An 18,791-nucleotide genomic window follows, 5' to 3' on the forward strand; every position below is an offset into this window, starting at 1 on the left:
GAAAAAGAAATTCTATTCAAACGCAGACTTTTTATTGACCATCCTCCATGCTTGAAATATTTTTCCTTCTCTTGGCTTCCCTGGCTTCCTTTCAGTTTCAGCTAAAGCCCATGAAACCTTTCCTGATCCCCTTTAATTCTATTGCCTTCCCTTTGTTGATTATTTCCTTTATTTTCTGTCCATAGCTTGTATGTCCGGTTGTTTATGTTGTCCTTTCCTTTAGAATGTGATAAATTCCCTGAGAACAAAGATTATCTTTAGTCTTTCTTTGTAAACCGAATGTTTGTATCCCCATTCACTTAGTCCTAATGTTTATAATCTAAAAGCAAATGCATCATCCTTTGATAAAATTCAATGTATGAAAAATCAGTCATTAAAATTTATACAGTAGTAAAGAATTTTGTTTTAAATGTCTATATCCCATCTAAATTATATATATATGTGCATATATGTGTATATACATATATATCATAGATTTTCATGTATAATATTTTCTACACTCACACTAGACACAGCATACCATGGCAAGTGCTGAAATGTTGAGTTCTGCCAGTGACAGCTAGTCACCTATTTTTTGGGTTGTGCTGTGTCCAAACATTGATAAAAGATCCTTTTACTTTCTGAGTGAGTTTAATGTCCAAACATTGGGAAATGGACTTTAGTTTGAAATGTAGGAGGAAGATGAACAACTTGATTTCTAATGGCTGGGGAAACTTCTGATGTGGGGAAAAAAGGATATATTGACTGACAGCAGAACACACATACCTCTGTGGATCAGAGACAGTCAAAAAAGTGGCCTTATGCATCCTTAAAAGTCTTCTTTAGGATACCGGACTGTTTTCTAAATTCAGTTAGGCAGTTAACATTTTTTAAGTACCTACTGTTTGTTAAGCATTCTGTTAAGTACTAGTGAATATAGAGAGGCAAAAAACAATGCCTACTCTCAGGAAGCTCAATATATGGAGGAGAAAGTCCTATATAAGATAAATGGGAAATAAATTAACAGAAGGAAGGCACTAGAGTTTAAGAGGGGAATGGCTTCTAGTAGAATATGAGATTGTATTTGGGACTTGAAGGAAGTGAGAGGAGCAGGAATCAAAGATGTGAAGGGAGGTCATTCAGGGATGGGGGACAGCCAGAGAAAATAAAAATACCTGGAGTCAAGAGATAGAATGTCTTGTTCATGGAATAGCAAAGAGGCCCTTGTCACCAGACTGAAGAGTATGTCAGTTAGCAAGATGTGAGAAGACTGGAAAGGTAAGGGGGGGGGGGGAGCGGAGGTTATAAAGATCTTTGAACACCAGATGATTTTATTTTGGATCTTGCAGGTCATGGGACTGGGGGGGAGGGAAAGACAAAGGAGTTTATTGAGTAGGAGGGTGACATGATTTGACCAGTCCTTTAGGAGAATCACTTTGGCAGCTGAATGAAGTATGGATGAGTGTCCAGAGAGACTTGTGGCAGCTTTGCTTTAAATGTATCCAATGTCTTTTTTGCCTATTTCAAGTTCAGACTATTTTGTTAAAGAGGACTGAAACGTTAAGTTCTTACATTCCTTGGTGTTAATAGTAAAGAGGTTACACCTTTCTTTGTAAATAAAATGATGCAGGAATTGAACTGACCAACTTTTGTGACAATTTTATTACAATCAACAACCTATATGAATCTAAAGGGGTTTCTTTTCATTTACTGGATTTTAACAGGTTTAAAAACGAATAATAAACTTCTATGTGCCTAGCAAATATTTCCCCAAAGAGGAACAGAATATAAAAAGAGCCAAAGGTCAATATTTTCTTAGTGTCTCCTTTGCTATTTCTCCTTTTCAAAAATCAGTGAATTTTACTTTCTTCAGCCTTTACCTTTTTTTAATTCTAAACTATTCCACATGACCTTCACTCCCTTTTTCAGACCATTTTTAATGCAATGTCTTATGCACTAGCCAAAAGCTAGACTAAAAAAAGAATGGAGTTATTTGAAGAGAAAAGCAAAAAGAGCCCAACATTCTTCATGTACTATACAGAAATTAGATTAGTGGTTGGGGGAGAGGTTAATTCTTAAGGTCTAGACTAGTATTGTCAAATTCAGCCACTAAATCATATAAGGATCCCTTTGAGCTGCATATTGATTAGAAAAATTACATATTAACACTCTCTATGTTTTACTACATTTTTATTTATTTTGTTAAACATTTTCCAGTTATAGTTTAATCTAGTTTGGACACTCTCAGGAATGTCAAGGTCCCCATGTTGCCAGTGGGCCACATATTTGACCCCTCTGATCTAGTTCAACCACTTCATTTAATAATAATAATAATAATAATAACAATTCACATTTATAGTCTTTTAAGGTTTGCAAAGTAATATATACATATTATTTCATTTGGCCTTCCCAGCAACCATTTGTGGAAGGTGTTATGAAGAGGAGGTTTAAAGAGGTTAAATGACCCACACAAGGACATACTGATAGTAAATATCTAGTTCAGATTCAAACTCAGATCATCTTAATTCCAAGTGAATCATTCTATCTATTACACCACATAATTGCCAGAACCCAGGCCCAAGTCCACATCTCTGACCTTTTCTACTACATTATCCTGCCAAGTTCATTTTATTTAGAACGTTTTAAAAATCATATTTACTGCATTGGGATGACCCAAATATTTGTGTTAGAACAAGAGCCTTGAATCCAGACACATTGATAATGGGAAAAAGAACTGGAATTCAAATAGACTTGATAAATTAGGATCTGAAAAAGAAAGTCTGTCTTTATTTTTTTCTCTCCTCTTATGTAGTTAGTATAGGTGTAATAGCTTCCTTCCCATACCAAGTCCAGCTGATAATGCTACGTGTCCCCAGTTTTATAATGAGAGTCAGGGCTCAGAATTGTTAAAAAAAACTTGGGAAAATTCATTTTGCTGTTTACACTATGCCAACAGGAACTTTCAAGTCTTTATTGTGTAGTAAACATTTAGCTACTTGTTTTAACAACTTTGATATTCACTTTTCAATCTCAACCAAAGTCAAATCCCTCTTTCTTATTTACTCATGGTGACTGCAGTCTTTCTTTTTCACACCTTCCTATCCTCTCTCTTCCCAAAGAAAATAGCACAGTTTAAATCATTAGCACAAATATTCCAAAGGTTCTATTTATGCATTCAGTGAATCATCAAGAATTTATTAAGCATCTGCCTCATGTCAGGTGCTTTGATAGGTTCTGGAGATGGAATCTGAAACAACCTGTACACCTGGGTAGATAGATTCAAAATATATACAAAGTACTTTTGTGGGTGGGGAATAATAGAAGGGAAATCAGAAGGAGGTGGCATTTGAATTGTGTTTTAAAGAAATATAGACATTCTAAGACATGCTGGTGAGAAAGGAGTGTATTCCAACCAGGGGGAAAAATGGAGATAGGGTGGGGGTGGAGAGTAACTAAGTATTTGTGCAATACAAGTAGTCTAAAATGGCAGAAAATAGAGGGAGAAAGGGAATTGTTCTATAATACACCTGGAAAATCATCCTGAAGCCATATCCTGGATTTTATCCTAGAATTCTGATTATATTATAGATATCTGAAGCTTACCATGTCCAAAAGCGAAGTCCTCTTTTCCACCCACCAACCCTTCCCTTTTCTAAATTCTATATGACTGCTGAGAATGCTACCATCTTTCAAGTCACCAGACTCATAACCTATGTTGGTCATCCTCAACTCGTCATTCTCTCTTATCTCTCAACTGCTAACCACTCCTATAACCAGCCTTGCCAAATCCAGCCTTCACACCTATAGGGCCCCAGTTCTGTCTTCTGATACTACAAGACCTCATCACCTCATACCTAGAGAGTAGCCCTCAGTTACAGAAAAAAAGTCTGACCATATCACTTCCCTAATCAATAAACTCTAGTAGCTTCCTATTATTTCCAGAATCAAAAAGGAAATCATTTCTTTGGTTTTTAAAGCTCTTTCTTACTTTACTAGTCTAATTATTCCATTTCATGTATCTATTATTTAGCAACACTGGCCCCTGTCCTCTCCCCCAGCCCCCATCTCTGCATACAATAGCCCATTTCCCATATGATGCCTTTTTTGCTGTTTGTCTGTCACACTTGGAATTCTTTCCTTCTGCCTCTTGACATCCCTCAAATCTTAAAATCATACTTTCCATAATAAGCTTTTCCTGATTAATCCTAATGTCTTTCCTCTGAGATTATCTCCAATGTATCCTGTATATATCTTGTTTATACAAAGTTTTTTGTATATTGACTTCAGCATTAGATTATAAGCTCTTTGAGGCAGGGACTGTTTTTACCTCTCTCTTAGTAAACCACAGTGTCTGGCACATAGTAGTGTTTAATAAATGCTTGTTGATTTAACTTTAGGTAGTGGGAAACCACTGGAGCATTTTGAGCAGGGGAGTGGCATGGCCAGGACATACTTTAGGAATTGCCCCTGCCCCAGTTAATAGTACTTCCCCTCCCCCCCAATTATATGAAGAGAGTTTTCGATATTCATTTTTGTAACATTTTTGAGTTCCAAATTTTTTTACCTCCCTCTCTTTCCTCTCACCTCCCAAGATAGCAGGTTATAGATACAATCATGTTAAACAAATTTCCATATTAGTCATGTTGTGAAAGAAGAATCAGAACAAAAGGGAAAAAACCATGAGAAAGGAAAAGCAAAAAACAAATTTAAAAAAAAAGAAAATAGTATGATTTGGTCTACATTCTGATTCAGTTCATTTTCTGGCTATGGATGGCATTTTCTATCAAGTTTTTTGTGGGGCAGCTAGGTGGTGCAATGGGGGCAGCTGGGTGGTTCAGTGGATAGAGCAACAGCCCTGGAGTCAGGAGTACCTGAGTTCAAATGTGGCCTCGGACACTTAATAATTACCCAGCTGTGTGGCCTTGGGCAAGCCACTTAACCCCATTTGCCATGCAAAAAACCTAAAAAAAAAGTCTTTTGGAATTATCTTTGCTCACTGTATTTTTGAGAAGAGCTCAGTCTATTATAGTTGATTGCCATACAATACTGCTATTAAGGTATACAATGTTCTGGTTCTACTCATTTCTTTGCATCAAAAGGAAGTCTTTCCAGGTTTTTCTGAAACATGCCTGTTCATGATGGAAAATACTATCCATCTCAAGAGAAAGAACTGATGGAGTCTAAATGTGTACCAAAACATACTTGTGCTATAAGAATCAGTCATGTCTTTCTAGTTTTTTCTGAAATCCACCGGCTCTTGATTTTTTACAGAACAATAGAACTCCATTACACTCATATTCCACAACTTGTTCAGCTATTCCCCAATTTGCCACTCCAAAAAAGAGCTGCTATAAATATTTTTGTACACATGGGTCCTTTTCCTTTTTTGTGATCCCTTTGGGATACAGATCTAGGAGTGGTATTCCTGGATCAAAGGGTATACACAATTTTATAACCTTTGGGATATAGTTCCAAATTGTTCTTCAGAATGGTTGGATCATTTCACAACTCCAACACTGCATTAGTGCCCCATTTTCCCACATTCTCTTTAACATTTATCATTTTCCTTTTCTATAGTATTAGCCAAAGTAATACCTTGAATTGTTTAATTTTTGATTTTCTAATCAATAGTGATTTAGATATTTTTTTCATATAACTATAGATAGCTGTAATTGCTTCATTTGAAAACTGCCTGTTAATATCCTTTGACCATATATCCTTTGACCATTTAGCAATTGGAGAATGATTTGTATTTTTCTAAGTTTGAGTCAGTTTTCTATGTATTTGAGAAATGAGACCTTTATTGGAACACCATTTTGGCACCTGTGTGAAAGATGATTCAGAGAGGGGCTAAACTGGAGGCAAAGAGACTTAACTAGAAGTAATAATCTAGGCAAGCGGGTTAAAATGTTTTCCCAATTACATGTAAAGACAATTTTTAACATTTTAAAAATATTTTGAGTTGCAAATTCTGTCCCTTCTTCTCTCACCTCCCCCTGCCCTGAGATAGCAAGCAATTTGATATGGGTTATACATGTTTGGTCATGTAAAATACAGTTTATTTTAGTCATGTTATGAAAGAAAACAAATCAAAAAATGGAAAAAAATAAAGTGAAAATAGTCTGCTTCTATCTGCATTCAGACTCTATCAGTTCTTTCAAGGAAGATAGCATTTCTCATCATAAGTCCTTCAAAAATGTCTTGAATCTTTGTATTGCTGAGAATAGCTAAGCCATTCACAACTGATCATCATATAATATTGCTATTAGGCTGTGCAATGGTCTTCTTGTTCTTAGGCAAGGACTTTTGTGGGGCTGAATTAGAATGATGGATATATGAGTGAAAAGAAGGGGATGGATCTGAGAAACGTTAGGAAAGTAGAATTAACAAGATATGGCAATTGATTGGTTATTGTAAGGTAAAGAAGAATGAAGAGCCAACAATGTTTGAAGTGGCAAATCTGAGTGAAAAAAAAAAAAAGAGGATTCCAGACAGAGCATTGAACTGTACTTGCAGCATGTATTAAAAACTATGACTCTCCTGGCTTAGATCAAACAAAGGGGATTGGGAAATAGACAGATAGATAACTGAAGAACAAGAGAGAACTATGTCAGCAAAACTCCAGAGATATATGTCAACAATATCAGTACAATACTATAAAAATGTGACTTAAAAAAAAAAGAATGAATTTCTGATGCAGTTAATTTTCAAGTATTTGAAAACAACTTTTTTAGCCATCTAAGTAATTTGATTGTAGATAATGAATAGCAAATAAAATATAATTTCATCATATTTCTCCAAATTTGTTTTATAATCAATTAAAATTCCATTAATAGACTAGGACTTAGGTTCATCTATTACCTAGCATCAGTCTTCCTGACTCTAAGACTAGTTCTTTATCTTTTATACTGTATATAAATGTTCAATAATTATTTAATGTTCAGTAAGTATTTATTGAATTCAGCTGACTTCTATACACTCATTTCCCAACAAGGTAGGCCTTTTTACACTTATCAGTATGAGGTATCTAATAAATCTCATTGTAAATATCTGATAGGTGGTTAATTATTCTGAAAATACAACTCTGAGCACAGGGAAATCAGGGTAAGTAACTTTCAGACTTGATACTTTTAACCCTTGAATATTATATTGGAGTTTATTTCTATTAATTCTCTGAAATCTTTTGTTAACTAATTGGAAATCTAATCTTAAGTTATTTATAAAGTGAAGTATGCCTATAATGTAGAATAAGCCTAATCATTTTGGGATTATAGTTCTCATGAGAATAATGCCAGTAGGTTCAAATGAGGAAAAAGATACCTTTGCTTAGATGGCTCATCTTTGGTGAGTGAAGTGCAGAATTTTTTTCCCCCTAGACCTGAAAATTGTCTTCATTGTATTGTGTAACCAGAAAGTACAGCCATTTTTATTATTATGTGATTTTCTAATTATATGTAAAGATAATTTTCAATATTCATTTTTGTAAAACTTTCTCTTCCCCCCCCCCTAAGGGTAGCAGGTAATCTCATATAGCTTATACTGTGCAAACATTTTTCAACTCTTACCAAAATCAATTCAAGTATATATATATTTTTAAAAAACCTTTTAGGTTCCTAGCACTGTGCTAAATAAACTAAGGATTTTGAAGGATGACTAGGACTTGACATTTGTGCTTTTGCTAAGTGGCCTAATTACACAATATAGGATTCATTTTGAATCTGTTCTTATGACATTCAAGGTCAGTTGGAGAGTGTGATGCCATTACCATATTTCCCAATTTTTTGTAGAAATTACTTCACTTGTGTCTGTCAGGGAAATAAGAAACATTTACCGTACAAGCATTTTAAATGAATATATTGCTCCTTAAATACAAGATTTCAAGGCTACACAGCCTCCCTGATTAGGACATACTTTTGGGTGAATGAACAAACACACAATTTCTCTGTGCCATTTAGAAACTTTTTGGAGTTTTTTTGGGGGGAGGGGGTTTCTTGGAAATCTAAAAAAGTAACACTGAAAATATTTCTGCTAATAGCTAATGCTATTTATACAAGATCTAGTGGAGAACTTTTTTAAATTCTATTCACGTAAACTGATTCAGTTCAACTAGCATTCATTGAAAGTCTACTATATGCCAACCACTAACCTTGGCATTAGGGATATAAAGAAAAAAGTGAACCAGTTATAAGATTATAGAGCTAAAAGAGTCTTAGATGCTATCTTCTCCAACCTCTTGATTTTTACAGATGAAGAACCTGAAGTCTGCAGAAATTAAGAGACTTACCCAGAGTCAAATTAGGTAATAAGTGACATAAGCAAAATTTAAACATAGATCCACTGACTTCAAATCCAGAATTCACTCTACTCTACTACTCACTAGAAGCTTATGGGGGGGGGACCCTCTGGAAAGCATAGGTAAAATGTGTGTAGATTCTGTATCTCAAAACAAAGTTCTAGAAATAAAACAGAGGACTTATAGCCCCAATCAGAGATACATTTCAATTATAGAATACCTTCTTTGAATTAATTTTTAAAAACCTTAGCTGGAATTGGCATTTTTCTGTGCCTATATGCTAAAAGATAAAAATATAATGTCTTATTTTCTTGAGTTTTGTCATCTGTAAAAATGGATAATTATAACATCTATCTCCTAGGGTTTCTGTGAGTATCAAATGAGATCATATTTGTAAAAGCACTTAGCACAATCCTTAATGGTAGGTACTATGTGTTAGCTATTTTATTGTTATTGTTTTTGTTATCCATTTTTAGAACTCTGAATTTGGAAAGCAGGAGCCTTTAGGTATATAGTCCTAGTTCCGCTACTAACTAATATAAAGCTATGACTTTAAGCTAGACATCAGCACTGAACTAAGATTCAGAAGAGTAAATGTAATTCTAGCTGTATTACTTATTATCACATGTCACTTAACCTTTAAGAACTTCAGTTTCCTTATCTGCAAAATGGTGGCAGTCATGCTTATCCTATCCTGGCAACCTTGTAGAATAAATCTGAGTGGAAAAAAAAAAAATTAGAGTCTACATGAGAAAGTTCTAAATGGCACAGAGATAGTGTGTTTGTTCATTCACTCCAAAGTATGTCCTAAACACTTTTATTTGTTTTAAACAGTGTGTGAGGCTTCATACTTGGTATTCCTTGATGTTGTCCTCCAGATACTTGCAGCTTAGGATGGCATATAAAACATATAGATAAATTACTTTAAGGAAAGAAACTTAAATATAGGGGCAGCTAGGCAGCACAGGGGATAGAGCACCCACCCTGTAGTCAGGAGTACCTGAGTTCAAATCAGACACTTAATTACGTAGCTGTGTAGCCTGGGGCAAGCCACTTAACCCCATTGCCTTGCAAAACAAACCTAAAAAAAAGGAACTTAAATATAAGAAGAGGTAAACTAAGAGAAAAAGCAATGGACTAGACTGTAATAGAATTTCTGCTCACATAGAATGATTGCCTAAATTAAGAATAGTACATTATAAGATGATTATATAATATGTAAAAGAAGTGCAAAATTCTTTTTTGGGTTCAAGTATCATTATCAGTTGAGGAAGATCAGGACTAATGTCATGGGAGAAGTAACATTTACTCTAGGTCTTGAAGAATAAGATTTCCCAGGAGACTAGGCAGAGATTGTGGGTAGCTAAATATAGTCTGGGGAAAGGGGATAATGGGGTAAGTAAAGATTCAGGAACAAAAAACAAAACATGAAACCTATTTTTGAAGAGAGGAGCAACAGGATACATACACTAGGATGATCACTCTAGTAGAATTAGAAGAGGGAGAATTGCTGTTGCTATTGCAATAGTCTAGGGAAAAGATAATAAGGACCTGTGCTAGGGAAGAGGGAGGATAAAGAATGGAAAGAACAGTGTAGATATATTAAAGACAGAATTGATGGGACTTGGCAAATTGGAACAGGTAAGAAAGAAGCAGGAATCACAGATTCAGCTCAAGCTCACTTTCTGGTAGAGGAGACATATATTTATATACAATGTAAATGAAAGGCAAGCTCAGAGAAAGCACTAGCTGAGAGGGAGACAGAAAAACCTACTGAAGGTAGGATCTTGAAGAAAACCAGGCATGGGAGAGTTACAGACAATTTCCTACCAACATATTATCCTAAGATTCCTTCTTTTTTTAAGTCCATTATTGCTACTATCTTGGTCCAGACCTTTGTATTTTCTCTGTTTCCTTATTAATCTCTTTACTTCTATGTTTTCCCTATTTCAGTCCATCCCATTCATGGCTCACAGTTAATCTTCCTAATTTAAAGGGAATTCTCTGTTGCCTAGAGAATCATATAGGCACAGAATTTGAGTAAGAAGAGACCTCAGCAACCTGCCCAATTTCCTCAACCCCTAGCTGAAAAGGAATACTCACAACTTCTAGCCAATGCTTTAAGTCTTCTTGTGATGGTTATCCCACTACCAAAGGACAAACATGTTTTCTTATATTAAAATGTTTTTTAAGCCTAGGTTTGCTTCTGCAATTCCAACCTATTGCTCTTAGACCAAACAGAACAAATCTAAATCTCTTCTACATAACAGACCTTAAGATATTTGAAAACTGCTCTCATGTTCCCACTGCCCAAATTTTTTTTCTAGGTTAAACATTCCCACTTCTTTCAACTGATCCCCATATAAATGGAGCTTAAGACCTTTTGTTGTGATGGCTTCCTTTCTGTAGATATAGTCAACTGTTAACATGAACTCATCAAAGATAGATGTATTGTCTTACTATCTCCCTACTAATCCTAGATATTTCATTTTATCTGCTTTTGTGCTGATTCTGTTCTATCCTTTCTAATCCAAAGATCATTCTTCTTAGCAGAGAGAATAAACAGAATAAAGGAGCAGCAGTGCTTCCCTCCAACCCCTCATTGTCCCTTATCATTATTCCATCCATGACAAGCTATGTTCCTATTTTTGGAAGGTGTATTTCCAGGTCCTTTTACCGTTGTAGGCACATTCTAGCACTTTTAAAAATATTGTAGCCAGAACTGAATATAAGATTCCAGGTGCAATCTGACCAACCCATAGATTTCCTTTATTGTGTACCATGCTTCTATTAATTTAGCCTAAGATTCCATGAAATCACAGATCTTCTAAAAATGAAATTTGAAAAACTAGTTTTCAATCTTACTGAATAACAAAAATATTTCCTCATCTGCATCCCTTTAACTCCTCTCTCCTATAATTACTTGTTATTTTCCTCTAGAACAATGATACATATGGATCACAAATTAGGGAAATCATTTTATATAAAATTTCATTATGTAGGTAACTTTCTGAGCATGAATTATGAGTGGTTGTAGGCTTTCTGTATGATAGGTAGTCCCTGACCATTTTCCATACTTTTTTCTTTTTTTTTGAATTTTTTGCAAGGAAATGGGGTTAAGTGACTTGCCCAAGGTCATAAGTGTCTGAGGTGGAATTGTCTGACACTGGATTTGAACTCAGTTTCTACTGACTCCAGGACCAGTCCTTTATTCACTGTGCCACCTAACTGTCCCATTTTTTTTTCTTTAAATCAGAGGTTTTTAAACTATTTTGCGAGTCATAGTCATTTTTGGCAGTTTGGTGAAGCCTCTGTACCCCATCCAAAATTGAGACAACAATCATTTATTTAGATTCTTCTATGTAACAGACAGTAAGCTAAGCAGAATAATGTTTTTAATGTGCCCAGAATAAAATGCATAGAACTACCAAGAAAACCAATTGTATTGAAATAATATATATTTTTTGCTTTCCAAGTTCATGGACAATCCCTCCCAAAATTTATTCGTGAATTGTTTTGAGGGTGTGGTCTATGGATCCTAGTTTAAGTATGCGTGTTTTAAAGGAAGATAATAAATTTGATAACCAATATGAACAGAAATCCCAGTGGACAGAGACCAGTAGAATAAAAATGAATGGGAAGAGTGTGTTAATACTGGTCAAGTGAGAGTTAACAGGGCAGTGACTCCCTGGAGAGGCTGTTTACAAAAGTTTATGGCTTGGGTGTGAATTGGCTATTGAGGAGTTGGATCTATGCTCTCCTGCCCTTCTCCCCAGAGCTGCCAGGAACCTTGGTCAGAGGACCCAGCCAGCCATGGGAGGAGGCCTATTTCCATTCTCAGTGAGATTGTTTTAAAAGCAAAAGAGTTTATTTTTGTAAAACCTTTGAAAATATGGTTGTGATCAACTGTTTGCTCTTTCAGTGTGTATGTGGACAACCTTTGCCAGTGGCAGACTCAGAGGTAGGTCGATTTGGCTTCTTTGGGAGATGATTTGTTTGTTTTTCTTTGACAAACTTCAAGGAGTTCAAAGTAGAATTAAAAATGGAAGACTTTCTCACTGAAATTAGGTTTAGGTAGTTTTCTTTATTATTATTTGTTTTCCTGAGCTAGATAAACTTGGCTAAAGTTGCTTATTTTTCACAAATGGTACAAGGTTCTTTGTCACCAGGTCTGATGGGACCGAAATCATTAGTGTTCTCTAAAATCTGAGAGATTTCTTCTCTCAGTCCTTGGGTTAGAAAAGCCTTATGTGTATTTTCCTGCAAACTAATCTTGCTGTGGGTCCTTATATGTTGCCCTATTCTGATAGTTTACTGGAATGAGCAGCAGGTTTAGGCAGAGGCATCAAATGGGCTTTTCTGAAGTGCCACCTGTGCATAGACAATGGTTGAGATTTGAGGCATATTGCATTAAAAAGATTAATTCAATCACTGCTGCTGGTGGTATTTGATTTCTCTGCTTTGGGGACTATATGGCATTACTGAGCTGAGATCATTTCCTGGAATGTGTTTGAGTCCTCTGAAGGATTTGTTACCTGCACAGCTAAACCGAGCTATTGTTTTCCCAAATCCATTTCCTTATTTTTCAGCTTCAGTGAAGAAAATCTGACTTCTTTTTGTATAAGAATAAGAAAAAAAAGGAATTGCATTATCTGTTCAGGCTGACTTTGGTGAATTTTGCAAAGATCTGATTTCTGGGACCTCTACATAACTCCCCTCTCCCTCTGCCTTTCTGTCTCCCTCTCTATCTCTGTCTCTTTCTGCCTCTCCTCTCTCTATCACTCTCACTCTTTCTGTCTACCAGACTCCTCTCTGTCTTTCTTCTTTTCTATCTTTCTTTCTTCATTGTTTCTCTCTTTCTCCAGCTCTCTGTTAGAGTGATTATAGTTGATTTCATTCTCACTATTCACTCAAACTGTCTAAATGATTTAATCTTGAACCAAAATGGTCAAAATGGATAAATTTCAGGGAAGAAAAAAAGTTGAAATTTCTACCATTTTTGGAGTGGTAATATTGGAATAATGACATTGAATTATGAATTGCTTTAGTATGGATATAGGCAATGGAGAGTTCATTCTGTTAAGGGTAAAAAGTATTTCCTTCTTACTTTATTGTGTGTCTGTGTGTGTGTGTATATATATATATATGTATGTATGTATATGATGATGATGATGATGATGATGATGATGATGATAAATTGTGTTGTAGAGAATAGATTGTGAATGGAGCTTCCTGGAATCTGGAAGACCCCTAGATTCAGATCCTGCTTTTGAAACATACTGTGTTACCCTGACCAAGTCCTTGAAAGTCTCTTTGCTCTGGGCAACTAACTCTAAGACTATAGACTGCAGAGAAGATGTCAACTTGCATTAGTGAAGGGATTTTCCTCTCCTGGGAGGTCCACATTTCAATGAAATAAGTCCTGTCTCCATACCTATGTGTTAGTACTGGTGAAATAAATAATTCTAAGTACTTTTGAGCTTTTATATTGACCTACAAATCTCTTCCTCTTCTTAATTCAGTTTTTCTAAAAATTCTAAAAATTTTTTCATTCTGAAAATTAAAATCTCTTTGTGAGAGATTTATCCAGAAAACAAATGGCTGACAAGACTGAAACAAAGTACAAGGAAAAATCAGACATTTGTTTTAAACATCACCCCTTTTTCATTCCTGATGGTTTTAGTCTCTAAGTTTCTCTTCTAATTTATCTATTGAGAAAGTAGGGTAGGCTTCCAATTGGCCAGATATTTGAATTCCACTGATTTTTTTGAATACTATTGTAAAACATTTTTCTTAATGTTTTAAAAAGACAAAAAAGCAGAAGGTAAGCTTGTGAACTTAGTATCTTTTCTTTTCAATTCTGGGGGGCTATTCATTAACCCAAGGTAGTTAGGGCTGCTGAGTATGGAAATTTATCACAATTCTACCCTTTAGTTTGAAAATCTCTGCCCTAGGAAGGGCTTCTCTAAACCTTCCTCCCCTCTGTCCACCATGTAATTTCCTAGCTATTCTCTTGTTCCTTCCACCATGTCCTAGATAACTCCTACCCTCTCACTCTATTTTGTATCTTCAGAAGTAGTAAGATGAAGACCACACAGATGTGGCCATATGTCATAATGCCTATTTAAACTTGTATACTTCTTGATCTGTCTTCCTTTCACTGCTGCTGTGTCTGCCAGCCCTCATTACTTACCTTGTACAGCTGACCCACACTCAGCCTTCTTATTGCTGGAGATAAGTTCAAACACCATTCATTGAATAAGCAGTTGTTAATTCCTTCTCTTTGCAGAACCTTATGCCAGGAGAAATGCAAAGTTTCCATTACAATGGCCCCTACCTTTTGGAGATTAGTTTTGTTAGGAATGATATAAGAACAGATAACTATAGCATACCTTATTACATAATGAGTGCATTACAGAGTATTGTATAAGGACATATTTTGTTTTTCTCTAATGTGCCTATTATAATAAGGGTAAGTAAGATCTTAACTCTAGACAGAGGCAAGGGGCAGGGGAAAAGGTAAACTTCCTTGTCAAAGACCTTAGGTTTAAATGCCTCCTCTGCTACTTACCACCTGTGAGACCTTGGGTAAGCCAATAATCTCTTCAAGACTCTAGTTTCTTATCTGTAAAATGAGGTGGATGGATTGTATGACCCCTGAGGTTCCTTACAGCTTTGTCTATAAGGAAAGAGAAAGAAAAATTAGGTCCAGAAACAAAACCTATGAAATTGAGGATTATGCAGGCCATTCTAGGTTAGGGGATAGCCCTTGATAATATCTAATGATGATGATGATGATGATGATAACTATGTGAATAAGTGCTTTGAATATTTAGGAAATAATTATCTAAGGATCATAGAATCTTGAATTGGAAGAAATCTTAGAGTTCATCTAGTTCATATCCTTGGTTTTGCAGATGAGGAAACCAAAGGTTAGTGATTTCCTGATGTCCCACTGCTATTGGGCAGTCACTAATAAATGCATTCTCCAATAATAGCCTTGCACTCCTCTGGTCTAGATCTGTGATTTCATAGATTGTAAGCAAATTCACTCTAGTAATGTGGATTAACAACATTTCCAGGAGCAGCTAGAGGCTGCAGTGGATAGAGCACTGGGTCCAGAGTGAGGAAGACTCAAGTTCAACACCAATTTCTGTATGTCCCTGGGCAATTCATTTAACCTGCCTCAATTTCCTTATCTTTAAAATGGGAATAATAATAGCTCCTATCTCCCATTGTTGTAAGGATCAAATGAGATAAAAATTACAAAGTGCTTGGCAGAGTACCTGGCTTAAAATAAGAACAATATAAAGGTGAGCTATTATTATCATTCTGAAATTTAATTTAACTTTAATCAAGTTGCTTGATCATTAAGAAGTTAAATGACTTGCCCAGGATCACATAACCAATGTCAGATGCCAGCCTTGAATCCGAGGATTTCTCACTTGAAAATAATTTTCTCTCTGTTTTGCCACACTGCCAGGATTGGGTTTTATCTTCTTAAAGAAACTTATGTTTCATAGTAGCCTACATATCAAAATATCTCAGAATAGCAAAGTATTCCATTGTAAACTCATTTCTTCTACCAGTTGACCAATAGGTTCATCTATTACTCCATAAATTTAGGTAAATTACTGCAGCAGAATGAATTATGGTCCAATCAATGTACACTTTAATAACAGTGCTCTTTTTTTAAAAAAGCCTTTTTTTAAAAATTTCAGATATCACTAGAGAGTCCTAAAATTGGTCTGATTTATTTTAGTTTGTGTTTTAGTTAAGTTTTCACTTTCTAATACACAGTTAACACTTTAAAAATACTAAAATAAACCAAAGGTTCCTTAAAGGAGGTTTGATGGCATGGGGAGGGGGTTGGAGCAATTGTTTCATTTTGCTTTAAATTTCTCTAGTTAAGCTCATCTAACTTGTTCACATTTGAAAAGGTTGTTACTGATGAACAGTGGAGGAAATCTTCCTCCCAGGATGAAGAAAAGACTGAGCCACATAGAGTCACAAGGAGGAGATGGGGATCTGGAAAAAGATCTCGACCCAGGCCCCTCTCTGATTACAGTCAGTTGACTAGTAGAAGTTTCTCCATTCCTGAAGACTCAGTTGCCATGGAAACCCAGAAAATGGACTGTGTAAATGGAGGAACTCAACAGAGTGTGACCTCTTCTGACATTTCTGACCAAAATGCTTCTTTGAACTACCCAAGAGGATGCCGAAAAAGAAGACCCATCTCTGTGATAGGCGGGGTCAGCTTCTATGGGGACAACCAGACAGAAGAAATAGAAAATCTTCTGACCCAAGTAAGATCTGATGTGCTTCTTCCAAAGTCAACAAGTCCCAGTGTTTCCTCTGCCTCCTGGCCTTTGTCTTCAAACTATAAAATAAACAGGATACTTCTTTCTTCTGTTTTCCCCAAGTGTATTGTCAGCTGTTCTCAACCTTTTCTTCCTGACTTTGTTTGAAGATTATTCTAATTAAAACTAACCAATCTGACCTCTGGATGCCTTTCACTAATGTTCTTTCTCTCTTTGGGGTAGTAAGTCATTTATGAAGCATGGTAAAAACAAAAGGGAAAGTCCTGTAATCTCCTATGAAGTTATAAATTATTTGATTTTGAACTGGGGAAAGTGACAAAAGATAAGGCTTTTGCTGGAAGAAATCTTTATTTTTAATATAAAATTGGAGAAAATGAAGACAATCAATTGTGATTTTTTTAAGAGAAGAAATAGAATTTTCTGGAATATGTTTCCTTGGTCACTCCTCCAACTGTATTGCTAAGTTTTCAATAGTTTATTAAGTGGTCACAATTCTACTATTGGCCCTGTTGGCATATATATCAGAAAACTAATCAAGATATAGACTTCATTAATTGCCTAGACTTATGCTAGGCATTGTAGAGAAAGGTAGTAAAATATAAAGCATGTTCCTTGTCCTAGAGAGACTTTCAGTCTAGGTAGTAAACTAGTATCAACAGAGATGAAAAGTTCAGAAAAGAATATAAATTTCATTTCTGTTAAAGCTATTCTTTAATATCATTTATTATAGTTAAATTTTAGTCTTGACTCAGAAATTTTAGGAACTTAAATGAGGCAAAGAACTTGAAATCCTTAAGACTTATATTTAAGAATTTTGGTTCTAAAGGGGCAGCATACAGGTCCTTTAAGACAATTAAGCCTGGGTTCAAGTCATGCCTCTGATGTACTATTTGGGTGACTCTGGGCAAGTCACCCATCCTCTTAGTGTCCTAGGCTATTCCCTTTGACTATAAATTGCAGAACAATTGCCAATTCATGGTTTCTAGAGGGAGTTTTCCTATACTAATGCAATTATAAAACTAGTCAAAATAATAATTTCAAAAATTTTTGAACACTAGATATAATTGAAGCTAAGCCTACTTTAAATATAAATACACAGCTATATGCTTATGTATGTATATATATGTGTGTATGTGGATATATATGGCAGAGTTTGGCATTATATATGCCATTTCATATATATATATAAATAAATATATACATATATATGTATATATACACATAAATACATTTGCATATAAATAAATATATATCCACATACACACATACATACATATCCATTCGCATACATGACGGAGAAAGTTTCCCAGGAAGCATAGTGTTGGGGGGAATGGCTTTATTTTCAAATTGTCATTGAATTTGCCCAATTAGGAAATTGAGAGTAAAAAAAAGAAAAGGATAAACCTACCCTAATTTAGTGTGTATTTTAGAATCAAATATGACAGATATGGTTTAAGGGCGGGAAAGTCACCCCAAGAAATGATTTAATTAGTATAAATTAAAAAAAAGCAAATCCCAATTGCTTGCTTCCATTTTAAATAGATTTCTTATCAACAGACTTAATTTATCTGGGAAGAGGAAACATGATATTATAAAATGTATATGTTTCCAGATATTAATAGAAACTTTTTTTGTGGGGGATTGTGGAAGGGGGAAGCTTCTTCTTTAAAAGGTATCTTTTTAACTTTTGATACTGCAGATGGAGAAATATCTTGAGAAATCTACAAACTTTCTTCATGTACTTCTCTTTTTCTTTGTCTCTAATACTTTTACTTGGTATTATAAGTATATTCATGTTTGAAAGATAATGGAATGTAGGTGAAAGTAGATTGTAAATGCCTGAAGAAGTGAGACTTTTTAAATGCTGTTAAGGTTCTTTGCAAGCTGAGGTTTTTGACACCATTTAATAGAGGATGTTTGAAATTTGTAATCAGTTTCAGGGTGAGAACCTTGATCTTGGCCATATTGTGTGAAAAGGTTTGCAAGAACTATAACTTCTGGGAATCTTTGAATACTAATAAGCAACCTTTCATTTTTTTTCTTGTAGCCAGTAACAAGGCCTCCAGTTCCAGCTCATCAGGTGCCACCATATAAAGCTGTTTCTGCCCGCTTCCGGCCATTCACATTTTCCCAAAGCACACCCATTGGGCTAGACAGAGTGGGACGCAGACGGCAGATGAGAGCATCTAATAGTAAGT

At 35.3% G+C, this 18,791-nt stretch overlaps 1 protein-coding gene across 5 annotated transcripts in view; it reads left to right on the forward strand.

The window, feature by feature from the left end:
* SPATA13 (spermatogenesis associated 13) overlaps positions 1-18,791 on the forward strand; it is a 317,041-nt gene that overhangs the window by 240,359 nt on the left and 57,891 nt on the right. For 4 of the 5 annotated variants that reach the window (XM_074216203.1, XM_074216202.1, XM_074216200.1 and 1 more), the window contains exons 3-4: positions 16,213-16,578; positions 18,641-18,785. In XM_074216203.1, the coding sequence (XP_074072304.1) occupies positions 16,213-16,578; positions 18,641-18,785 (511 nt within the window). Of the gene's footprint in view, positions 1-1,369; positions 12,234-16,212; positions 16,579-18,640; positions 18,786-18,791 lie in introns of those variants that run through there. The other variant, XM_074216204.1, reaches the window with a different exon arrangement.

This window comes from Macrotis lagotis, chromosome 1, assembly GCF_037893015.1.
Source record: "Macrotis lagotis isolate mMagLag1 chromosome 1, bilby.v1.9.chrom.fasta, whole genome shotgun sequence".
NCBI classification, from domain to species: Eukaryota; Metazoa; Chordata; class Mammalia; order Peramelemorphia; family Peramelidae; genus Macrotis; species Macrotis lagotis.